At 32.8% G+C, this 22,777-nt stretch overlaps 1 protein-coding gene across 13 annotated transcripts in view; it reads left to right on the top strand.

The window, feature by feature from the left end:
- Positions 1-21,498, top strand: part of RBM26 (RNA binding motif protein 26) — an 84,487-nt gene extending 62,989 nt beyond the window's left edge. For 8 of the 13 annotated variants that reach the window (XM_060288201.1, XM_060288206.1, XM_060288205.1 and 5 more), the window contains 5 exons: positions 352-552; positions 3,251-3,337; positions 10,946-11,059; positions 12,680-14,537; positions 18,275-21,498. In XM_060288201.1, the coding sequence (XP_060144184.1) occupies positions 352-552; positions 3,251-3,337; positions 10,946-11,059; positions 12,680-12,769 (492 nt within the window). In that variant the 3' untranslated portion in view covers positions 12,770-14,537; positions 18,275-21,498. The remainder of the gene's footprint in view (positions 1-351; positions 553-3,250; positions 3,338-10,945; positions 11,060-12,679; positions 14,538-18,274) is intronic. The other 5 variants (XM_060288200.1, XM_030856934.2, XM_060288198.1 and 2 more) reach the window with 5 other exon arrangements.
- The last annotated feature ends 1,279 nt before the right edge of the window (positions 21,499-22,777 follow it).

Here is a 22,777-nt window from a genome sequence, read left to right as displayed (position 1 = left end):
TTTTGAAGTAACATTCAGCTCTGGGCCTTATTTGGAACTCAAGAATTGCTGGTCTTTTTGTGATATAGTTTGATGTCTTAGTAGATAAGGCACATTTATTAATTTCAAAACATTGCTTAAATTAATGTTACTTTGTTTTCTAAATTCATTAGCTGTCTAAATTTTTTTTCACTTTAGAAACTAAAGCCCTAACTTAAATTATGAAATCCTTTTGTAGGGCATTATTTGAATATGTAAATATGTATCAAATTGTATAACTCATGTCAGATTGTATGACTCATCTGACTGAGTATAACACTTGGCTCGTGTTAGTAATTGTGATGTTTAACCTATTTGTCTAATCTCTTCTAGGCTGCGAAACGGGGGATTCTCTCATCTGGTCGTGGTAGAGGAATTCATTCAAGAGGTCGAGGGGCAGCTCACGGCCGAGGCAGGGGTCGAGGTCGAGGTCGAGGTGTGCCTGGTCATGCTGTGGTGGATCACCGTCCCAGGGCATTGGAGATTTCTGCATTTACAGAGAGTGATAGAGAAGATCTTCTTCCTCATTTTGCGGTACTTTCTTACTGTCCAACAAAACAAATACTGATAATCATTGTTGGGGATAATGGATATTAAAGGGAAAGTATGAAAATGAAATGAATAAGCCCATTAATCTCACCAAAGGTTTTGATTAATCTATAATAATCCTTTGTTAATTACTTAAAAAACAAGCTCTAGTGGTTTTTTGTTTAATCATTGTCTGGAAGAAATGTTACTATTCTTACACTTAGTAGGCCTTCAGCTTATGAAAGGAATGATTTAGACCTTATTGTTTCAGAGAGGGAAGTCCTATCGTTTAGTTTCATTTGATATTTACTTTTAGGAAAAATTTAGCATATTGCATGGGCCATCCATATTTTTAAAAATTAAGATGGAATTTTATTTGTTAATACTGTATTCTTGACCTAGCCAACCTAGAAATGACACAAGACACAATTTTGGAATACGATCTTGACACTGCCTTATTTGGTGCCAGGGTATAATTAAAGGGAGTCAGTCTAATTGCAATGGACTTCCTTCTATGAGGAAGGAGAATAAGATTCTAGTCCCTGCTAATCCATTATTTTACTTGGATTTCCTGGGATCTGTTGGGTTCATGTGCAGAATGGAGATCATATCTGCCTAAAGCCCTTTCAACTTAAATGTTATGATTCTTAGTGGTATCCCAAAGGTTAGTTACTAACCATTGGTCTTGCCTGCAGCATTAGAGTAATTGCTCTGGAGATAAAAAGTAAATAACCAGTTCTTTACCCTCAAGGATTTTACATATAATGGTTTAACACAAACCAGTTAAACTACAAATAATTTAAAATCAAGTTAAATTTATTAAAAACTATAAATACTTCAGTAACTTAGAGAAGTATTTTTCACACAGACATACGATGGTGAAAGAACAGTAGAGGAAAGTTTCAAGAGGTAGTAAAGCTGGAGCTTGGGTCTTGAGGGATAGGTAAGCTTATAGATAGGTACACAAATAATTTAACGTTTTGAATATTCAGATTTAAATATTTGACAGTTATATTCCAGACTGTTAACTGCAGTTACAAATGTAAAACTGTACTTTTTCAGGACATAGAGAGGTATTGAAAGAAATAGTATATGTTTAAGAAATAACTAAAATGATTACTATTTAAGGATGGTGAGTCTGGAAAGTCTGCTTTATGGCTTCAAAGGGAGAAAATAAGGAATCAGCTTTCTAGCTTGGAAATAACTGTAGCTCGATTCTTCCCTACTACACACCCTGTTTCTGCACCTTCCCAAGGGGAAGAAGATCCAGATAACTTAGGTGTACTACATATCGTTATACAGCTAATCAGGAAATTATCAGAGGATATGCTCAAATAATCCAGACAAACAAGGTGAGTTTAGGAATGTGTTTTGATGAGACTGAAATGGTTTTGGTTTTAGAAACAGTCAGAGCCTCTAAATGGATATTCTTGGATGTATTTGGAGATTCGAACTCTTCTCAAAGTTAGTAGTGGTAATGCACATTTAAAAAATTGCCAGTCTTTAAATAAGATAGCTTCTCTATCTCAACCCGTGATTTGAACATATGACAGGTATCAGAGAAAAAAAATCTACATTACTAAAGGATCATTGACGGTTACAAATTGTGATTAACAAAATGCTTTCTTTAATTTATCCATTGGAACCAGTAGCAGTAATAAACATTACAGCTAAAACTTACAGAGCACTTATTTTGTGGCAGGTATTTTTCTGAATGCTTTTTATATAACTCACCATATTATGAGTTATTTTGACAACTCTATGAGGTAGGTACCTTTATTCTTATTTTAGAGATCGGGAAAATGAAGCATGAAGAGATTAAGTAACTTGTTCAAGTTTACACAGCTAGTACTAACAGAGCTGGGATCTGACTGATTCTGTGGTCGTTTTCTTTACTATGCCCTACAGAATTTTTCTGTGTGGAGTGTGTGTATTTAATGAGATTGTGGTTATAATTTTATTTGGGGGTAAGAAATAAGGAGGTATTAGTAATGATATATAAAGGACTAAAGTTTTATGTGATAAAGGTGCTGTTTTCTGCTGTTTGCAGAAAAATCTTCCTACACAGGGAAAAATAAAATCCAGCACACCCAAAACAAGCATAATTTAATATGTTTAGCTTTTAAATGTCCTAAAAGAGTGTGGTCTAGAGGAGGGTAAAGTAAGAGTAAAAGCAGGGTCAATTAAAGTTTTGAATCGAAAACTTTTGAATGAAAAACTGGACTCTCATCCTGGTAATTAACTTAGTTACTTTGGAAAAATTACTTAAATTCTCTGAACCTCCCCCCCATCTTTAAATTGGGAATGATACAAAAAACTGACACAATATTCTGAGGATTAAATATTCTGCTTTAGAAAGAATTTAACATACTCTGGAATTGGAATAATGAGTATAGAAGGAATGGCAATAAGGAAGCTCAATCTTTCACCATTGTTTCCCTATTTGAAGAATAGTTCAATCAAGTGTAAGTTACCCTGGTTCTAGAAAGTATAGAATTGTAAATAATATTGGAAAATAGGAACACCCTTTATCATACAATATTACGTCCTAAAATGAATTATTCATAATTTCTTTCTGCTAATCACCCTGAATTGTTATGCATTCTGGGTTATATTTATTGGTGTCTTAATATTTTAAAAACCATTAGGATTTTGGATGTTTCAAAATATTTATTTGGAGGAAATACTTTTTTTTAATTTAAAGCAATATGGTGAAATTGAAGATTGTCAGATTGATGACTCTTCACTTCATGCAGTAATTACATTCAAGACACGAGCAGAAGCTGAAGCAGTAAGTATTATAAATATTCTAATTTATTAAAATTCAGATTTAAATGTTCTATAAATATTGCCTCTAAGTTTTAATATAAATGAATTTTTTTTGACTTACTAAAGAACTACACTGTGACAGTAGATAGACCATAGGAAGTGGAATTCATGGCTACAAAGAATGTCCTAAAGCAGTTAGGCAGTTTTATATATAACATGAATATTTAGAATACATAGTTAATCACCAAGTTGAATGTCAAGTTGTACTCTCTTGAGACATCAGGAATTCTTCCATTCTCTTTCACAGGAGATAGGGCCACTCCACTTTCCATTATCCCTTTCTCAGCTGGCCCAGAACAAGTCTGCTTTGGCAGAATGAGTGGTGAGGGGTAAGATACAAGCGGAGATAGAATCCTGATGGCTGCTCTTCTTAACCATCCCTCATCTGCTACTTCCTAGTCCCAGTTGGCTGAACCCTACAGTGTCCGTAGCTCAGCATACCCACAACTAGGCCTCTACAACTTTTTGCCCAAGACAGGAATATATAGCGCTAGCTTTTAGGGTCCTTTTAGTATAGTTGTCTTAAAATGTGTATCTTGAATTATCTTTGTAAAGAATGACCAGAAGTATATGCAGCCTTGTCTTTCTTCTGGGTTTAAAAGATTTAAAAAAGGAAAATGAGTGCGAGGTGTAACGGGTTCATCGGAACATTTTTAGTATTCTTCAAGGTTGTAGAGAAATAGATGTACCATTTTGACCTTGGAAAAACGCGTTAAGCGTTCCAAACAGTTAACCTAAGGTGAATGAAAGAGTAGGATGGTTTTCAGAAGTTTTAAGATGATTGTGGTCTAAATAAGTTTTGAAAATCTTCTAAATTGATTTATTCTCTTTGTAGTGAATACTCCCTGCTGGTACATTGCTGGGAACTTACCTGGTAGGAGTTGCTCTTGGCACATTGCAGCCTATAAAAAAGACTGTTGGTCTGATAAGTCTCAGAAAAGTGTTTAACTGGGCCCTAGAATAACATAGTTTCAGGGTTAGGCGGGTGGGTAGTGGATAGTTTTATAGAATAGGAATTCCTCATCCTAGAGTTTTATTAAGTTTTAAGAAATCTTCTATTTAAAGGTCTTTTGTGAAAATAAAAGGTAATTTATAATTGATGAGAGTTTAAAACTTTCTTATAAGCTTACATGTATATGTGTTATATTGAAAAAGTAGATTTTTGATCAAGTTTTCTCTGAGAGGTATTATTGAATATAAGTTAAGAATGAGCCTCCTTTAAATGACAGCTTCAGTGACAGTTTTCAGTGTAATGTTGGATACGTTGCTTGAGTACCATCTTTTTATGTTCTATTTACTTTCTAGGAAGTAGTCTTATTATAAAACAATGGTAATTGTTATGTTCAAATGGTTACAGTATTACCAAGTTTGTGAATTTAGTAACTACTTTAAAAATATATATTACTACTTGTCCCTGTTTACTTATGTGGCTGAGAAAAAAAAAACAAAAACGCTCCTGCCTCTTAAATAATTTTTGGATGTTTTGCTTTTGGTAAGTAGGACCTGTTGACATATATCTTCTTGGGTTTTGCTTTTTTCTATCTCAGATATAAATTCTAATATATATTTTTATACTATGTATATATCTTCCAAATGAATAGCAGTTATTTCAAAGACCTGGGATTAATGTATAAAGAAAGATTTTAACAGTGAATTATATGAAGGTTGAATAAGTGGCAGAATAACTTAGCTTAAGTTAGATCTGATGAGAGTTAGCTTTTCAGGGTAAATACCATTTTAGTTGGATTTACGTAACAGACTAAAAGGAACAACTACCATTGCTATGATAAACATTTGGAATTAGGTTATAGAAGTTGTTAAACATTTCCTTAAGCCAAAAAAATTTCGTAAAATTTTGTAACATTCTATTTTAGAAGAGGATAGAAAATTAAGTTGAAGCTAATCTTATACAAGCAGAATATAGGCTAAAATAGTGTTTTTCAAACTTCTGGATTTTAGGGAACAGTGAGGTTTAGGAATTTAAAAACTAGTGTGTTTGACATTAGGTTTCCAGTGTTTAATTTTGTCAAGGAAGAATGCTTAAAAAGTACAAAAAAAATTGTACCATCATTATATAAAATAAAGAAAAATTTAATACCAAATGTAGGTGGATATAAACTCAAGGTAAAGGATAGTCCTTCCCAAGAAAAGAAAATTGTAAACCTTTGCTAATGTTTATTTCCAAATATTTCATTGTTCATAATTTCTGAATCATTGTATTAGATGGCTGAATGTATGTCTATTTCCTTAAGTCAATAGATGCATAATATTTCAAAGGAAAGTACAGGAATAAGATAATCGACATTCAAATATGACTGAAAAGTAAGAAATTTTCCTCAGAAAAGAGATTGAAGTATTTTAAGGAGTAATAATATAAACAGAACCATTTTAGCTTTAGGTTAAGATGGCTAAGGTTTGATTCTGGTTAGTTAGAAGATGGATCCTACTGCTTTATTTTCTGTTTTCCAATTTGTCTGTCACCACCCCTAATGTACTAATTAAAGGTGCATAAGTACCCAAACAGGACAGAAAAAAGTAACCTCTTCCCATGACTGGTTAGAATGTTAGTATTCCTACTCTGAATTGTTCCTATACTTTTGTAAGAAGCCAGGATCCAGTTTTAGAATAGGAATAGTTAAGTTCCTGTTTTATAAGAATCAGTCCCAAAGATGAAACTCTACAGTCCCAAACTCAAAGAAGGTATATAGCTTTTTATATCACAAAGAAAGAGAATCTTGTTCTACTGGTGCGTTTTTGACACCCATGCCTCAATTCCCAGTAGTTGTGTGGATTCACTGACTCAGAACTTGTAAGGTATACTTAGAACAGTGCCTGGAACATAGTAAACCCTCTTAATGTTAGCTATTTTTAATATTTGTGTGTGTGTGTATGTTTAAGAATGAGAATTGATTGGTAAATCAGTGAAACTGAATACAAACAAGATAGAGTGATTTCAAAACTCTCATTCTTTAGACCTGAAGATAGAAGCACAAAATTGGATTCATAGAGGATAGTGCAGCATGAAGAGTAGAAGTTGATGGGGCTGACTGAGTAAATAGTAAATTTATAGCAAGAAGTAAATGTATAAGTGGATTCATTCAAGAGAAATCAAATCATGTATCTCACAGTCTTTGTGTGTGTGTTCTTGCTGATTTACTCAATAGTTATTAAGTGTTGCTATGTGATGGGCACTGTGCTATGAGAATTAGTAAATCTAAGTCTGAAGCTTGTGAGACAGTGGCCATGTAGTCTTTCCCTATAAATTCTAAAAATCAGAATTTACATGTTTTTGTGGTCCTTTAATGTAACTTCTGCCTAAACATTGTATACTGTGGTTATTACAAACATTAATAAGCTTGGTTTTAACCTTCTTTTATAGATAGCTTTATCGATATGGTTACTAAAAAAAAGTTAGGTACACTAGGCTTGCAGCTTTAGCTCTTCTGGCCTTAGGTCAGATTTCCCCACATTGTTTTTACAGAACACTGGTTCTATAGGAGCTCCTCTAGCAAAGGATTCTCTTGTCAGTAAATTTGTGAAGAGCTGCATTTTGTATATTCAATTTAGAATTATAATCTCAATGACTTGAAAAGGCAAACACACCTGTTTAATTTTGCTTAATCCAGCCTTTTCCAGATGTTAATTGTTTCCAGAATCATTTTCCATGTAAGATATGGAACCTACCTCCTAACTACTTTTCATACTTTTTTTTCTTCCTTCATTTGTCAGGTCTTCAAAGCCTTTTTTAAAATTTTTTCTTCTGTCACTGGGTGTGCCTGCTTTCCTTACGTCCTAATATGGTGCAAACTTTGAATGACTATGCAAGACTAAATAGGCAAATGTCTAAAGCAAGCCTATGAATAAAATGCTTCAGCTTTTAAACATACTTTTTATTTACACTTCAAAGCATAGAAATGAGAGAAAATTGTAAAATGAACTTCTACACACTCATCATCAAGCTTTAGCAATTATCTACTTATGGCCAATCTTATTTTGTCTGTATTCCACCCACTAACAACCCTCTGCCTCCTTATTTTGGAACCATTCCCAGTCATCATATCATTTCAGCTGTAAACCTTTCAGTGTTTATACTGAACCTGTTCTCTCGATATTAGAGCCTTAAAAAAATAAAACAATACTATTATCGTACCTAAAAATGATTAATATTTCTTAAGTATTACCAAATACCAGCGTTTACATTTCTCTGGTTTGCTTATAAATATTTTACTTACTTCCTTTAAGGATTCAGAATAAGATTCATATTTTGATTTAACTTGATTGGTATTGTGGAATTATAAATTCATAGATTTAAACATTTCATGGGCATTGATCCATTGTCCTCAGTTATTGATGTCCCATCTTTGGCTAGTGGCTAGTATATAGGTTTGTTCCTGAGTTCTTTTGACAGGACTCTAGTGGGTTATGATACTTTCTCTGCTTTCTGGTATGAAAAGGTGTTCTAGGTTCATCTTACAAATTTTCTCTTCCAGACTAGGAACTGGCCATTTCTCTAAGGAGCTCTGATTCTTTTTACTGGGAAAGGTATTTAAAGACCACAATCTGAGTACTAGGGATGCTCATTACTACTGAGTTTGTTACTATAATCTTTTTCAGTGGTAAGAGCTGGGAGTGGGGAAAAAAATGCATATGTTCATATAGACACGTGTACATATACATACATATCCTACTGATATTTCCCATTTAATTCTGTACTATATGGTTTTTATACACACACGTATACAGGTATACCTTGTTTTATTGTGCTTTGCTTTACTGCAATTTGCAGATATTGTTTGTTTGTTTTAACAAATTGAAGGTTTGTGGCAGCCCTGCATTATGCAAGTCTGTCAGCGCCATTTTTCCAATAGCATTTGCTCACTGTATGTATCACATTTTGGTAATTTTTGCAGTATTCCAAACTTGCTTCTTCATTATATTTGTTCTGGTGATCTGTGGTTATTTAGGGGCACCATCAAACCATGCCCATGTAAGACAGCAAATTTAATCAATAAATGTGTGTTCTGACTGCTCCCACTGACCAGTCATTCCCCATCTCTCTCCCTCTCCTCAGGCCTCCTTATTCCCTGAGACAAAACAACATTGAAATGAGGCCAGTTGATAACCCTGCAGTGGCCTCTAAGTGTTCAAGTGAAAGGAAGAGTCACACATCTCTCACTTTAAATCAAAAGCTAGAAATGATTAAGCTTAGTGAGGAAGGCATGTCAAAAGTCAAGATAGGATGAAAGCTAGGCCTCTTGCACCAGTTATTCAAGTTGTGAAAGCAAAGGAAAAGTTCTTGCAGGAAATTGAAAGTGCTACTCCAGTGAACACATGAATGATAAGAATATGAAATAGCCTTATTGCTGATATGGAGAAAATTTTAGTGGTCTGGATAGAATATCAAACCAACCACAACATCCCCTTAAGCCAAAGTCTAATCCAGAGCAGAGCCTTAACTCTCTTCAATTTTGTGAAGGCTGAGAGAGATGAGGAAGCTTCAGAGTAAAAGTTTGAAGCTAGCAGAGGTTGGTTCATGAGGTTTAAGGAAAGAAGCTGTCACCATAATATAAAAATGGAAGTGCCGATATAGAAGCTGCAGTGCGTTATCCAGAAGATCTTGCTAAGATAATGAAGGTGGCTACTGTAAACAACAGATTTTCAGTGTAGATGAAACAGCCTTATATTGGAAGAAGGTGCCATCTAGGACATTCATAGCTAGAGAGGAGAAGTCAATGCCTGGTTTCAAAGCTTCAAAGGTCAGGCTGACTCTCTTGTGAGGAGCTAATGTAGCAGATGACTTGAAGTTGAAACCAGAGCTCATTTAGCATTCTGAAAATCCTAGGACCCTTAGATTTATGCTAAATCTACTCTGCCTGTGCTCTGTAAACGGAACAACAGAGCCTGGATGATAGCATCCAGTAAATAATTTTAAAATTAAAACTTTAGAGAGTTGTAGATTCACCTTACAAATTTGAAGTATGTGCTAAATATAGAGATTTACAAAATTAGGTCATAAGAAATTTTTAATAAATTAAATAAATTTATGTATGTATGGCTGTGTTGGGTCTTTGTTTCTGTACGCGGGCTTTCTCTAGTTGCGGCGAGCAGGGGCTACTCTTTGTTGTGGTGCACAGGCTTATCATTATGGTGGCTTCCCTTGTTGCAGAGCATGGCTCTAGGTGCGCAGGCTTCAGTAGCTGTGGCTCGTGGGCTCTAGAGCACAGGCTCAGTAGTTGTGGCGCATGGGGTTCGTTGCTCCGCGGCATGTCGGTTCTTCCCGGACCAGGGCTCGAACCCGTGTCCCCTGCATTGTCAGGCGGATTCTTAACCACTGCACCACCAGGGAAGTTCCCATAAGAGATTTTTGAAGAACTTACTATAAAAAAACATCACTTAACATTTTTTGCCTTTTTTAGCTGGATGAAAACATGAGTTTTATGAGTAGCCATTTTGCATGAGACAATTGGAATTCCTTACAGGAATATATTTTTATGTAATAGTTATAGCTTCAAAAAGATTACAGTTTGTTTCTGGCCTTAAATATTATATATAAGTACTTAAAAATTTTTAGTTCTATGACATGATGGGGTCATGGACTAAAAACTCCTGAGCTGCATTTTAATAGGCATGAAATATTTTAAATTTATCATAAATTTATATGTGCAGGTTTAAAATTTATACCTGGGGACTTTAATATCACACAATTCATAGTCAGATGTCATTGAACATGTAATTGTTTCTACATATCACATTATGCTGTACTTTGAGATTGTGCTATAAATCTTTTGTGACTATGAGTTATTTTGGTATGTTGCTAACATTGATTTATGTTAGTTCACATTACTTTAATTTGAAAGCATTCTTTCTAAACCAGCCATTTAATGTAACAAGTACTTAGACTTGACTGTTTACTCAGTTTTACCATATGCAGGTCTGAAAGCTTTGTAGGGAAGTGCTTTAGTTTTCAATAGAAAAGTTCAGGGTTTTTGTTTGTTTGTTTTTTTCTTCTTCATTGAGATATTTATATTTTGTAATAGTGATACGTCAGACATTTTATGGTATTTTTTGATTTTTTTGATGTAATTTAAAAATAAATACACATGCAAAATTATTCTTATATTTGTTAAAGGTTTCTAGTTTATAGTTATTATATGAGCCATTTGTGAATTAACAAGAATTAAGATCTACAGCCAGAATCTTGAAGTGCTTTGAGATTGTTGCCTTAAGTAGCAGTTATCCTTTTACTGTAGACATGGAGACATAGTTCTTCTAGTCAGATATTGGCCAGTAGTGAAATAGCTCTACTCGATTATGAGAAATTGTTCCTGTTTTCTTTTTATAAAGGAATTTACAATCACTAGGCTGATTTTAGAAGTAAATAACAGTATAAAGTACATTATAAATTGCAATAATAAATAATAAATAAAGAAGTAAACCACAAAGCAAAAATACACAACTGTCTTTCACTTGTGTTTAGCTAATTTAGTTTAAATATTAGGTACTATAACATTTCATTTTTTTCTTCACAAATTATTAATATTCTATATTCCAATGTTCTTAATTGTTTTAGGCTGCAGTTCATGGAGCTCGTTTCAAAGGGCAGGATCTAAAACTGGCTTGGAATAAACCAATAACTAATATTTCAGCTGTTGAAACAGAAGAAGTTGAACCTGATGAAGAGGAAGTATGTTTTTTTTCCACTTGTTTTTACCCTTAAATGTTTACGTTTTTATATAAAATGTGATTTTATGGCTGTGATTTTAACATAAAACTTTTATTCCTGAGCCATCTTCCAGGCAGGGGATATCAGATAAATGCAGACAACTTTAAATTTTATGTATTAATGAGAACTGTGGATTGCTAATCCAAAAAGAATATATGAAAATCATATATATACTCAGTTTTCATTTACTCTTAGAAAACATTAATTATTCATTAGATTTTTATCCACAGGAAATCTTGTGATATTTTAAGTTTTAGAGTATATACTCTATTCAGTTGCTTTATTAACATTTCAGGTTTCATTTTAATTCATACCATTTTAGTTCATTAGAATGAATGCCTGCTATATGGTAGATACTGTGATAGGCACAAAAATGAATAAGACACGGTCCCTGTTATCAAGGAGCTTATAATATGGAAGAGGGGGTGGTGACAGACACATAAGAAACTAATTATAATAAAAGGCAGACTGATATGGTAAATAAAGATTTGAACAATATGCTGTGGGAACCCAGAGGAAGGAGTGATTGTTTCTTTCCAGAAGAATCTTGAAGGAGGTGGTGGCAGTGGAGCTGAACCCTGAGTGATAAAAAAACTTTTCATAACCAAGAGCTGGGACTGGGAGTATAGTTGAGAGAGGCATTTTAAATGGCAGAAGTATAGGTGTGGAAGAGTATATTTTTTCTTGGGTAACAGCAGGTAGTCTGATGGCTGAGAGGTGAGAGCATGAAGAACAGTGAAGTGGAGAGCCCTTTGAAACCAAAAACCTAAAGATAAGCAACTCTGTTTTGTTTAATCATGAAATAAGCTGTAGGAAAAGTTGAGGAAGTTAAGGAATGAAAGGTAAGGTGGGGAAACTAAATGGTTCCATGTTTTACATTGGTTAGATTTTCATAATGGCACTTCATTTTGTTTGAAGAGCATTCAAGGCTGTTATACATATCCATAGTCAAATGCAAGAATAAAATGTGTATTTTGAAACTCATATACATGATTTGTCATTTTATATTTTAGATTATACCTTTGTCCTTCCATGAGTTTGAATTGAATGGGGAGAAAAGCAGGAGAGCTCCTGGTATTAGGTATTTTGAAAAGTTTGAAAAGTAGACTGAGAAGCTTTTATGAAGGGAATGGGGAAAAGAAAAGAATGCTATAAAAGAAAATGTTTGTTACATATAGCAGAAAAGAAATATAAATATTGATAAACTTTATTCAAGTTGTTGGTTGATTTAGTGTCAGAGAAGACTTATTGATGTTTTCTTTAAAACAAAAAAAAGGTGTGGAGCAATGTTTTGTAGGTATAGAAGATGGCATAATTTGATAAAGAGAGGCAGGAGAAACGGCATGTACAAAGGCTTACTTTGATTTTTTTTTAGTGTCTATTTGATGCAAGCAATAGAATAGATAGTATTGAGAAACCATTGAGTAAAGATTGCTTTTCTTTGTTTCTTGAATGTTCTAGCTATAGAAATACCTTTTGTATTCAACTCTGTTGAGAGTAATCAGTGTTTAAAAGTGTCACCTTTTTTCTTTTCTTTTTTTTTTTTTTTGGGTAAATTCCTAAATGCATTTTAACCTAAAGTTTCAGGAAGAGTCTTTGGTGGATGACTCATTACTTCAAGATGATGATGAAGAAGAAGAGGACAATGAATCTCGCTCTTGGAGAAGATGATTTGACTGATCATTGATCTGCATATGATAGAACTCTACCTGTGTTTCATTAGTATTATCTAATGTACTTTTACATATTTGTAAAAACAATTTTTGGTAAAATGTGATGAAGATGGATTTCACAAATAGACAAAAGAGAAGAAAACTACCTTCTGAATCCTGTATTTTGAAAGATTGATGTTTGAGTTTTATTTCAGTAAACAATTGGTAAAGACATCACACTAGAAACATATGCAATGTTTTTATTACATACTTCTACTGAACATTACAGAATTCTTTGGGTTCTTTGTAATTTAATGAATAGGTCTGAAGACTTAATGACCAATACTTGTTATAACTTAGAGGATTTTGTTTTACTCCAAATAAGGAATGCATTTGCATTTAAGATCTTAATGAATGTTTTCAAAAATGAGTAGGTAACATAGTACTCTAACTAAAGTCTCCAAGTTATGTATTCATAATATTACATAGTAGTATGCTTAGGCTTTACTATGTATTAGCCTTTTGTTGGACTTGTGTATGTATTTTACAATATGGGTTTTAATGATAACGGTGTATGACTGCTTTGCATTTGAGTCCTTATGCATTCAGATGTTAAAAATAAAGTGGAATGGTCTCTTGAAAAGAAAAGAAAAGAAAAAAGCAATGACAAAAAAAAAGACAATGTTCCTTGATTTAAAAAAAGAAAAAAAAAAAAAGAAAAAAAAGTTAAAATAAATAGACCATTCCAGATGGTGATCTACCCTTCCCCCCAATTATCACAAAAGGAGCTATAATCACTAACTTATTCTTAATAATAATAATAATGGTTACCAGTACCTTTACAATAATGTTCAATCCATTGTTTAAAATTTATACCACTTCAGTTTGGTTTGATCCTATAAACTTTCAACAGATGTCTTAAATTAAAAGCAGGCTGATTAGTTTGGAACCAGACTTCAAGTAGAGCTAACATTTGGTGAATAAGAAAACATCACATTACATTTTGGATGTATGAAAGAAAACTTGACCATTTGAAGATGTATGAATAAAGAAATGTACTATAGATACTACTTTAGGAAAACACTGTTTGGTAAGTGTTCCAGTCTGATATTTTAAGTGTGCATTTCCTATACTTGTATAAAAAATCTTTGACATTTGCAACAATATTGTGATTTTTAAGTGGCTTTCTCTGACAAGTGAACATGATCATTGAAAGTTGATACAGCAGTTTCCAGGAAATAAATGCATTCTTTGTAGAATGGAGGGTGGAAGATTACATATTTATCTTTTACAGTTTATCCTTTTGGTTGCAAGTGTTTCTACCCCTCCTGAGAATATAGTGATTATATTAAAAGTCACATAAAAAAAAATTACTTTCTTCCCATACTGGGGTCCTCACAATCACAGACTGTAATTTCACCACCATGGTCTTTTGCCAGTGGATAGCTAGTGGATGCTATTCCTCTTTTCCTTTTCTTCCCACACTTAGGGTTAAAGTTGTATATATATTCTTGATGGTATTATATTTCATAGGAATGTTTTGGCTTGCAGTTGATGCACATGTTTATATTTAAAATTTCACTATCAGATTTCTTTTGTCAAAATAGTGACTTTACTTGAAACTTCTTTACTCTACTTAGAGCTGTGATATATTTTGATGTAGTCTCTTGTATGTTGACTATGTGCTATTCTGATTCATTAGGTAAGTTTGTTTTCTTTTCTTTTTAGTAGTCGTGAAAGATGCCAAATTGGCAGAGGCTCACGTTTCTTCTCTTTACACCAAACAGGTATTATAAAGAAAGAAAATCTTGCAAAGGCCAGTTAAATCTCCATGCTGATTTTTGGCTTTATAATATGATTAGTAAATTTTAGCATGATGTTTTGCAATTATTGTAAAATTCCCTTATAATGTAACTGAAATCACATACTATTTACTTAAACCCATAAATAGCTAATCACTTTCCCTAATCTTAAATTCTGTAGTAACCTAAAATTAAAAGGTTTTACACCATGTTGCTTTGAATGAATCAGAAGACAAGTATGTTTTGATAGGGTCCTGCAGTATGGGGATTAAATATTAGCAACAATCATTAGGTCCATAATTATATTTTTATTATCATTAATATGATTTTAATTATAAATATTACATAGTATGAAATTGCTATTGGATTTTTTTCAGATTAATGCATATGTTTATAAATACTAGTACTCTACATGTACTTTCATGTGTTCTCATTTAAAACTTAAAATATCCCTTTGAAGTAGTTGTTAATTCCCATTTTACAGATAAGGAAACTTAGGCTAATAGAGATGAAATGACTTGCCCAAAGTGACAGCTAGTAAGTAGAAGGACTAAATTTGAATTGCAGGCATTCTGATTTCAGTGCCAACTTTTTTTTAAACCTCTACATTGCTACCTCCTTCCTAATTATTGATTGGGCATGAGATTGTGTTCACAATAAATGTGGTAGTTGTTACACAAAATTAGTAGACTTCTTGGTCATTAGCCAGTTCATAGCTTAACCATCCCTTTTAACACAGCACTTTGTTCATATCTCTGTTACAGTACTTATGTTGTAATATAATTTATCTGGTTTATATGTCTGTCTTCCCCACTAGATTACAAGCTCCTCTAGGAAGGGGACCATGTCTTATTCATCTTTTTATCTCTAGTTATTATCATAAAGCCTGGCTCATAGTGGGCATTCAGTTGTTTGTTGGATGAATTAATGGATGAATGCATATTTAAATCTCCAACAATGGAGTGACAATTACCTCCCTTGTTAATTCTTATCAATTTTCTAAAAATCTCTCTTGAAGGTCTTCTCAGTCATTGGGACCGTCTTAGTAAACAATTGATACTGTTAAGTATTGCACCAGTGGGGGTTACAAATACTGATGGAGGAATATACAAGTAGTCTTAGTGGAATTTCCATAACAATTAGTAGGCTATTAAAATTTTGGAGTTTTAAATGTTGTCCATTCAGGAGTAAAATCGCCTTTTGGTTTCTATCAGTGTGTAAGAATAGAAATGTCAAGAGCCACTAATCTAGTCCATCCCGGTTAATTTTTTATATCCAAAGATGAGCTAGTGTAGAGTACTGGACAAGGGTTAAGAGATTTAGCTTTTGGTCCCTAGCTCTGTGATTTGACTCTCTGGCCTTAGACAAGTCTCTTAACTTATCCAGGGTTGTTTCCTTGTCTGTAAAATGAAAGGGGTTGGACTAGATGATCTCTGAGGTCCGTTCCATGTCTTTAGTTTCCCTGGTAGTATATTAGTGTTTGATCTAAAACAATTTAACATATCTATATCAATTCTCCCTACCTGTTGTTGCTGTTGCTGTTTCTATCATCTTATCAGTGGAAACAACTTAGATTTGGTTATGATAATTCATACAGTGTGTCTTGGTACAGTTTTGTATATAGTGTTCCCAAATGTTTGCCTTTGCTACCCAAATTCCTTTTAACCTGGGAAGTGTAGATTAACTTCTGTATTCACACTTTTTCTTCTTGCTTGTAACTTTCCTTTCACTTCCAAACTTAAAGTTTAAAACTCTTTCTTATTACAGTATGCTACCTAAAACTTGATACACGCTTTTAAATTTTGCAGTTCTAACAAGTTCTTTGCTGTAGTATAGATCTGGGCTGAGGTGGGAGTGAAAAAGGGATTGAGACGTAGGTAGCTACTTTTTCCAGGAAAAAATTGAAGGAAATTATGTATCATTGGTTTAAAAGATTGATTAGGATTACCTCAAGGGATGGTTGAGTTGTCATTTTACGTACTTCACTCAATATTTTATGTCTCTACGTAAGCAGTGTTGCTTTAACTGTTATTGGATAATTGTAACATTTAAAAATTAATTTTAGTATTTAACCAGTACTCAAGCATTTAATGAAATCATGTTGCATGAATGGGAGAGTATTCCATAGCTCTTGTTTTATTTTGTAATATAATCAAATGTATCAAACAGTAGTTTACTATAAAGATAAGACTTCACTGTTTTAGCTGATTGCCTGTAGAAAGTATGGCTGAGCTTAACTGAAGGAAATTTCTTGTTACTAGAACTGTTTTATGGGGACTGTATTTTCAGTCTTACTTGGAACACTAATCACTGGCTCTAAGGGTTACAAAAAGAAGGCAAACAGTTGCTTGTTTGGTATGTTGAAATATCAATGGCTATTGTAGAATATTATACAAACTTTATCAGTCTATATTTTCTTTCTTTTTTCCCCTTACCTATAGTGTGAACTAATTATAGAAAATCAGTTTTAGTCCTTCCAGAATTTATGTAAATATTTGTAAGATTTTCTTTTTTCTTCCCTTACAAGAAGTCTTTTAGCCTTTTAAAACAAAAATGTCCTGCATAAAATTCTGGCTTATTAGGTTAGTTCACCTTTTGGTCTTTTGCAGGGCTTTTCTCATTCTTCCAAAACCATATAATTAAAGCAGAAATGTAATCTAGGAATAAATTGTCAGCATACAGTATCTGTAAGGCAGAAAGAAAATTTCCTTTTCCCAGATCTCAGGAACTACCTTGTTCTTGTTAACTTCTTGAACTGGCTAGTTGCTCCGAGGTATGTATACAGCATACAGGCTTTTAGAGAAGAGTAGATTTTTTCTCTCTGATCATTGTATACCTATCAGATGACAGCAGATTATCTTCCAAAATAGCTATCTAAAAGACCTAAGAAAGGAAGAAACCTTGGTGAACATGACTGACATACTCAGTAATTTCTAATGAAAACTTGTTCAAAGAAAAATTTCATACTTGTTCAGTAGAAAAATTCCTAATTTGGTTAATAACTTTCTTACAGTTTATCAGTATTATGTACTCATTACTTAGTATAATTAAAAGCATTTTTATTTTACTTTTTTGTATCAATTTATTATATTTGCTTCTTCCTCATCCCTCCCTCCCTGTCACTTTACTTCATCCATCCTCTCATCTTCCCAATCATCCAAGTTAGTCTTCCTTTGTATACGAAGCAGTGTCTCATTTTGATATGTTCCTTTTTATTTACTTTTGTTGTTAATCATTATGCTTAGTATAGTATTTTATGTCATATATTGTGATTGAAGAATGAAATGGTTATCACATGGAGTTTAAGGAAATGAAGTCCTTGGGAAACTTAAGACAATTGTTCTTGCTTTTATTTTATATCAATATTTTGGAATTTGTTCGTGATTTCTTAAAATTACTACTTTGCCAACCCACACTGATAAAAATTTACTATGTGGTCAGTTATGACATTTCCTAATCAAAAATTGTAGATCGTAACCATGTTGCAGAGCTGTGATCTTTGCAGCTTAATGTTTCAGTGAAGCATGATGCAGAGAAGTTTTGTTAAATCATTTTAACCCAAGGCTGATCTTTGTGAAATTTGTCTGGAACTTTCATTTTGATTCCTTTCTCAGATTTTATTTAATGTTAAAAAAAATTAGAGTTCAGTGTATGGTATGATTCAGTTTTTAGATTTATTTACTGTTTTCACAGTTTTTTTTAATAGTCTTCTCTTTTTCCAGCAGAGAGAGATCATCATTGCCTGAATTTAGCTTTGTGACTACAACAGCAAGACCTGTTCCTGTCTGGAGACGACTGTTATAATAATATGATACTATCGTTTTATGTTTGCCCTTTATCATTTTGAATAGATGTTTACATGTACCATAATTAGCATTTTATCTTTACAGTTCTTTGAGGGTACATCTGAGTCCAGAAGTAAATCTGATTGTGTGCTTTGTCTGACCTTATTCTTAAATGTTTTCTCCCCTTTATAGCCATTTATTTTTAAACAGTCTAAGAAGGAAAAAAAAGAAAATCCTCTTGGTTTTCCTAACCTGAGATAAGTTTTCAGTCTCAGCCAAATTGAAATTGTGTCTAGGAAGTCTGTAAAGCCATGATACTATGTTCATTAGCATGAACAACTTAGAATGATGAAAATGATTAAAAAGTTAAACCTCGGTTTGGCTTTAATTTTCCTGGGTTTTTAGGATACATTTCTGGAGTTAGGATAGTCACTTAAAACAATTTTGAACAATTAGTAAAATACTTTTTTCACATGGTGATAACTTGCCTGTTTCTTCTAAATATACTTATTGAAGTCACTGCCAAGGCCACTTACCCAAATAATTTTTAAAAAACTCTTAACTCTTCAAAGTAAACAAGGAAAATAATTTTCTTTCTTTTAAAGTAGTATAAAATGATCTGTGGATTGTAGATATTGAGAAATATCTATTAAATGTCTAATTTACACAGTTTTTCCTTATTTTCCTCAGTTGCAACCAAGATATCAAAGACAATTTTAAAAGCAAGGGGAAATAGTGTTGTGTGTCTAGCATTGTTAAAACTATAGTTTCCCTGCCTTAAAAGGTGTATGTCCGTATCATTTATTTATAAGCAATATGGCTTGGAATTATTTATAAAGAGTGTGATTAAATTTTATTCTAAATATTCACCCAAAATACCCTCTTTATAATGGGCACCATAAAGTTTTCAGAAAACTAATTTCTTAGTATTCCTTCATAGATTCTCATTAGCATTTGAGAAGTCGGAAGTTACACTTGATAGCAACTCCTTTAGAAAAGTCCAAATTATACTTGATTCTTTTCTCCCTTGTTTTTTGTGTTTTTTTTTAGTTTCATTCAGCCATGCTCATATTTTCACCTTTTTGTGCAAAGTTAACTATTCTGCAAGCACTTTTTCTTGAGTATGCATTGCATTTGTCTTCATGAAAAAAAGAATGAACCCGTCAGACATAATGTAAGTTATCTATTTTGATCCACGTTAGTTGGAGACAGCATGGTTAATGTAGGCTTGGTTTAAAGGAAGGTCTTGTTAACATAATTATGACCTTATAGCCTACAGGGCATTTTAAAAATTGGACTTCTCTTTTAGTTCACATTTATGAACAAACATATAGTTGCTGGGAGTTCACAAATATTTTCCCAGATTAGTTCAGTAGTTTTTTCTTTTTAAGGAAAGATTCTCTGCCTGTGTAATAGAATAGTTCTAACCTGCTGGGCGAAAAACCCAAAAAACATTCTCTGAAGGGACCATACTTGCTGTTAACAGTTTTGGTTGGTTAATAGATGTGGATCATATCCCACCGCTCTCAATTTTATTTTGTCATCTTCCTCCCCCCCCCCTTGCTTTTAAATTAAAAACAAACTAAATTGAACATGCCATTGGGAATCAGAAGTCGAGATGATTTAATTCTCATTGAGATCATTGTACTTTCTGAAAATTGCTGTGAGATCTGGTAGGTCAGGTACATATTTGAGTTCCCATATGTTTATTAATTAAAAATAGGGATTTTCATTATTTCATTTTCCTGAAGAGGATTCTTACGGAGCTATGTGTAGATAACTGTACAGAATCACTTTTGTGTAATTGAGTGAAGCAGTTTACCTCTGCATGATTGCATTATGGAAGCCTTTTATATATCTTTATATTTTTCAATATACTTAGATTTTACACTATCAGCTGCCCTAGTCATGCTATATTTGTTTTTTTTTAATAGAGTTTATAAATATTTGTGCTCAAAATACAGATCAATTGAATATTTTTGGTCTTGTTTACAAGATAAATAATACTTTAAAGTGATGCAGCCCCTCAAGTGTCTTAGGAAAAAGTCATTGGTGCTACAAAACCTTTCAATATCATTTTCAACCTGTTATCTAGACTTTGCTAGGCTTAAATCTATGATTGCTTATAACTTAATCTAATCTAGCAGCATAATTATAAAAGTGGTCTGCGGTGAGTCAGGTAAAGAGCCCAGCCAATTAGAAACATCCCATAATTTAAAGATAAGATGGAGAATGACATTATACTAATTTGTGTCCAGCTTCCCCAAAAGAAAATAGTTTCTTCAGTTTTTCATTAGCTCTTTTGATAAAAGGAGTGGTGTGTTAATATGACTAGAATAAAGAAAATGATACATTCAGCATGGCTCAGTTTTCCCACATTTCAAATGGAAAACTTTTCTAGTCCTAAAATATGGTGTAATCCTGTTCTGCTTTAAATTCCCATCTGTCTTTTACTCAACAGGAGGCAGGGTAATTCTTAAATATTTATAGAACATTTGATAAGTTCTAAAGAGATGTATTATTTACATTGTACAAGTTTTGTGTTGATGTGCAGATTGTTTTCTACATCTGCAAGACTTCATTCCAGCACCTTAGTGAATGTTCTTAAGATACAATTTTTAAGTATCAGCAAAGCATTCATAGATGTTTACTTTTGATTCTCAGAATCCTGAACCTGTTTTGGGTATGATGTTACTTCACAACATGTCTGGCACAAGATTTCCTTTAATAGTGGTTTAGTCTAACTCAATTTCTGTGGATTGTTGAACCGAAAAACACCAAAGGAGTTCTTTCTTGTCTGGAGACTGGATTGTTCCAGTTTTTAATACCTGTGCCCATAAGTATCCCATTTCACGAATGTGTGTTGGCATGGGGGAAAAATTCCCTGCTCTTTGAGTGGAGCGAAAGTAATTGGTTAAGCTGTAGCAGCTTTTTTTGTTTATTTTTTAAAGTGATAATAAAACTTGAACTGAAAATGGTAAAACTTGAACTAGAAAACTACTCTTGTATGCTTAGAATGTTTATAGTATTACGTGTTTATGTGAGGTTGTCAACATTTTTATTATTTATAGTTGAATTATGTTTTGTTTGTTAAATATCCATAATGTTTATTATTTTTATATTTTGAAAAATTTTAAAATAAAATAGTCTTACTAAAAGCAGTTGTTAACTTTTTAAAATTGTCTTGCATTTTGCATCAATTATAGTAACATAGAATAGAAAGGAAAACTTGCAGCCCTTGGGCACTGCACAAGTAGAAACATAAAGTGCTTATACTGTCAACTTCCAAGGCCAATGAAAGTTTTTGGAACTTCCCTCCATAATTTTCAGTTTTCATCTGAACATTTCTTCTCCTGATCTAATTTGATATACTTTTCCAGCATTCAGCATGTTCATTTCATATTTATTTTTATTGAATGATAAATATTGCAATATTTGTTTTTTGTGTTTGTTTTTCATTGCAGATATCCCTTCCATCATCTATAACTTGGGTTAAATAAGTTTGGTAATAACCTGTCTTCCACTGCTTCTACAAGAAAATACATTATCATCTCAGTATATAAGTTTTGATAAAAATCTAGTTAAAGAGATCTGGTTATGAAATAGTAGAAGTCTCTGGCTTAAAATAGAGGACTTTGGTTAATAAATAATGATACTTGGTAAAATTATTAAAAAGAATTATATATAGAGATATATACCTATATATAGTACAAATTACACACAAAAATGTAAGCCTTTAAAGTCTTTCACATTTTGAACCGTGTTTTAATCTTAAAATGACATTTGTCCCTAAGATCTCATTTAAATCAGAATTTTCAGGGACATTACCAACCCATTATTTAAAAAAAATAACATCTGTGATTTAAAACTTCGTAGACAATCCTGTATTTTTTATTAGAAGTCAGTGTTAGGAAGAAATACTTAGAAGTTATAGCCGTCTGCAAGTTTGGAGTTGGATAGCTTTCAAATTTGTACTAAGTTTAATGCAGTATTTGTTGTTGCTTAGGGTTTTTTGGGGGATAAATAACTGGATAATATGCCAACTTCATATTTTTTTTCTTATCAAGTTGATATTCAGAGTTAACAGAAATTAAAGAATGATGATAAAAAGGAAGATCTCTGGCATTTAACAATTGTCATGTCTGAATGAGGTAAGAATTTACATAGAAACCAAACAGGTAACTCTTTGACAAAAATATTGAATACTGAGCTGATTATTAGTCATGACAGCCCTCACATACATCATATTTATAATATTAAATGGATGAAAACTGCATATACTAATGTAATATAATCCTAACCAACCATTTTTTGGTCAACCCAAAAGGAGTAGGTCGTTAAAATTTTGTTTTGTCAAGGTTTCCAGTGAAAAAAGAGAGAATCCCCAGATTGGGAGTGCTCACAAAAGAATAGAGCCATATAAGGTGCCAAGGATGGGAA

The sequence above is a fragment of the Globicephala melas genome, chromosome 18 (assembly GCF_963455315.2).
Source record: "Globicephala melas chromosome 18, mGloMel1.2, whole genome shotgun sequence".
Lineage (NCBI taxonomy): Eukaryota > Metazoa > Chordata > Mammalia > Artiodactyla > Delphinidae > Globicephala > Globicephala melas.
This window is presented reverse-complemented; position numbering and strand designations above follow the sequence as displayed.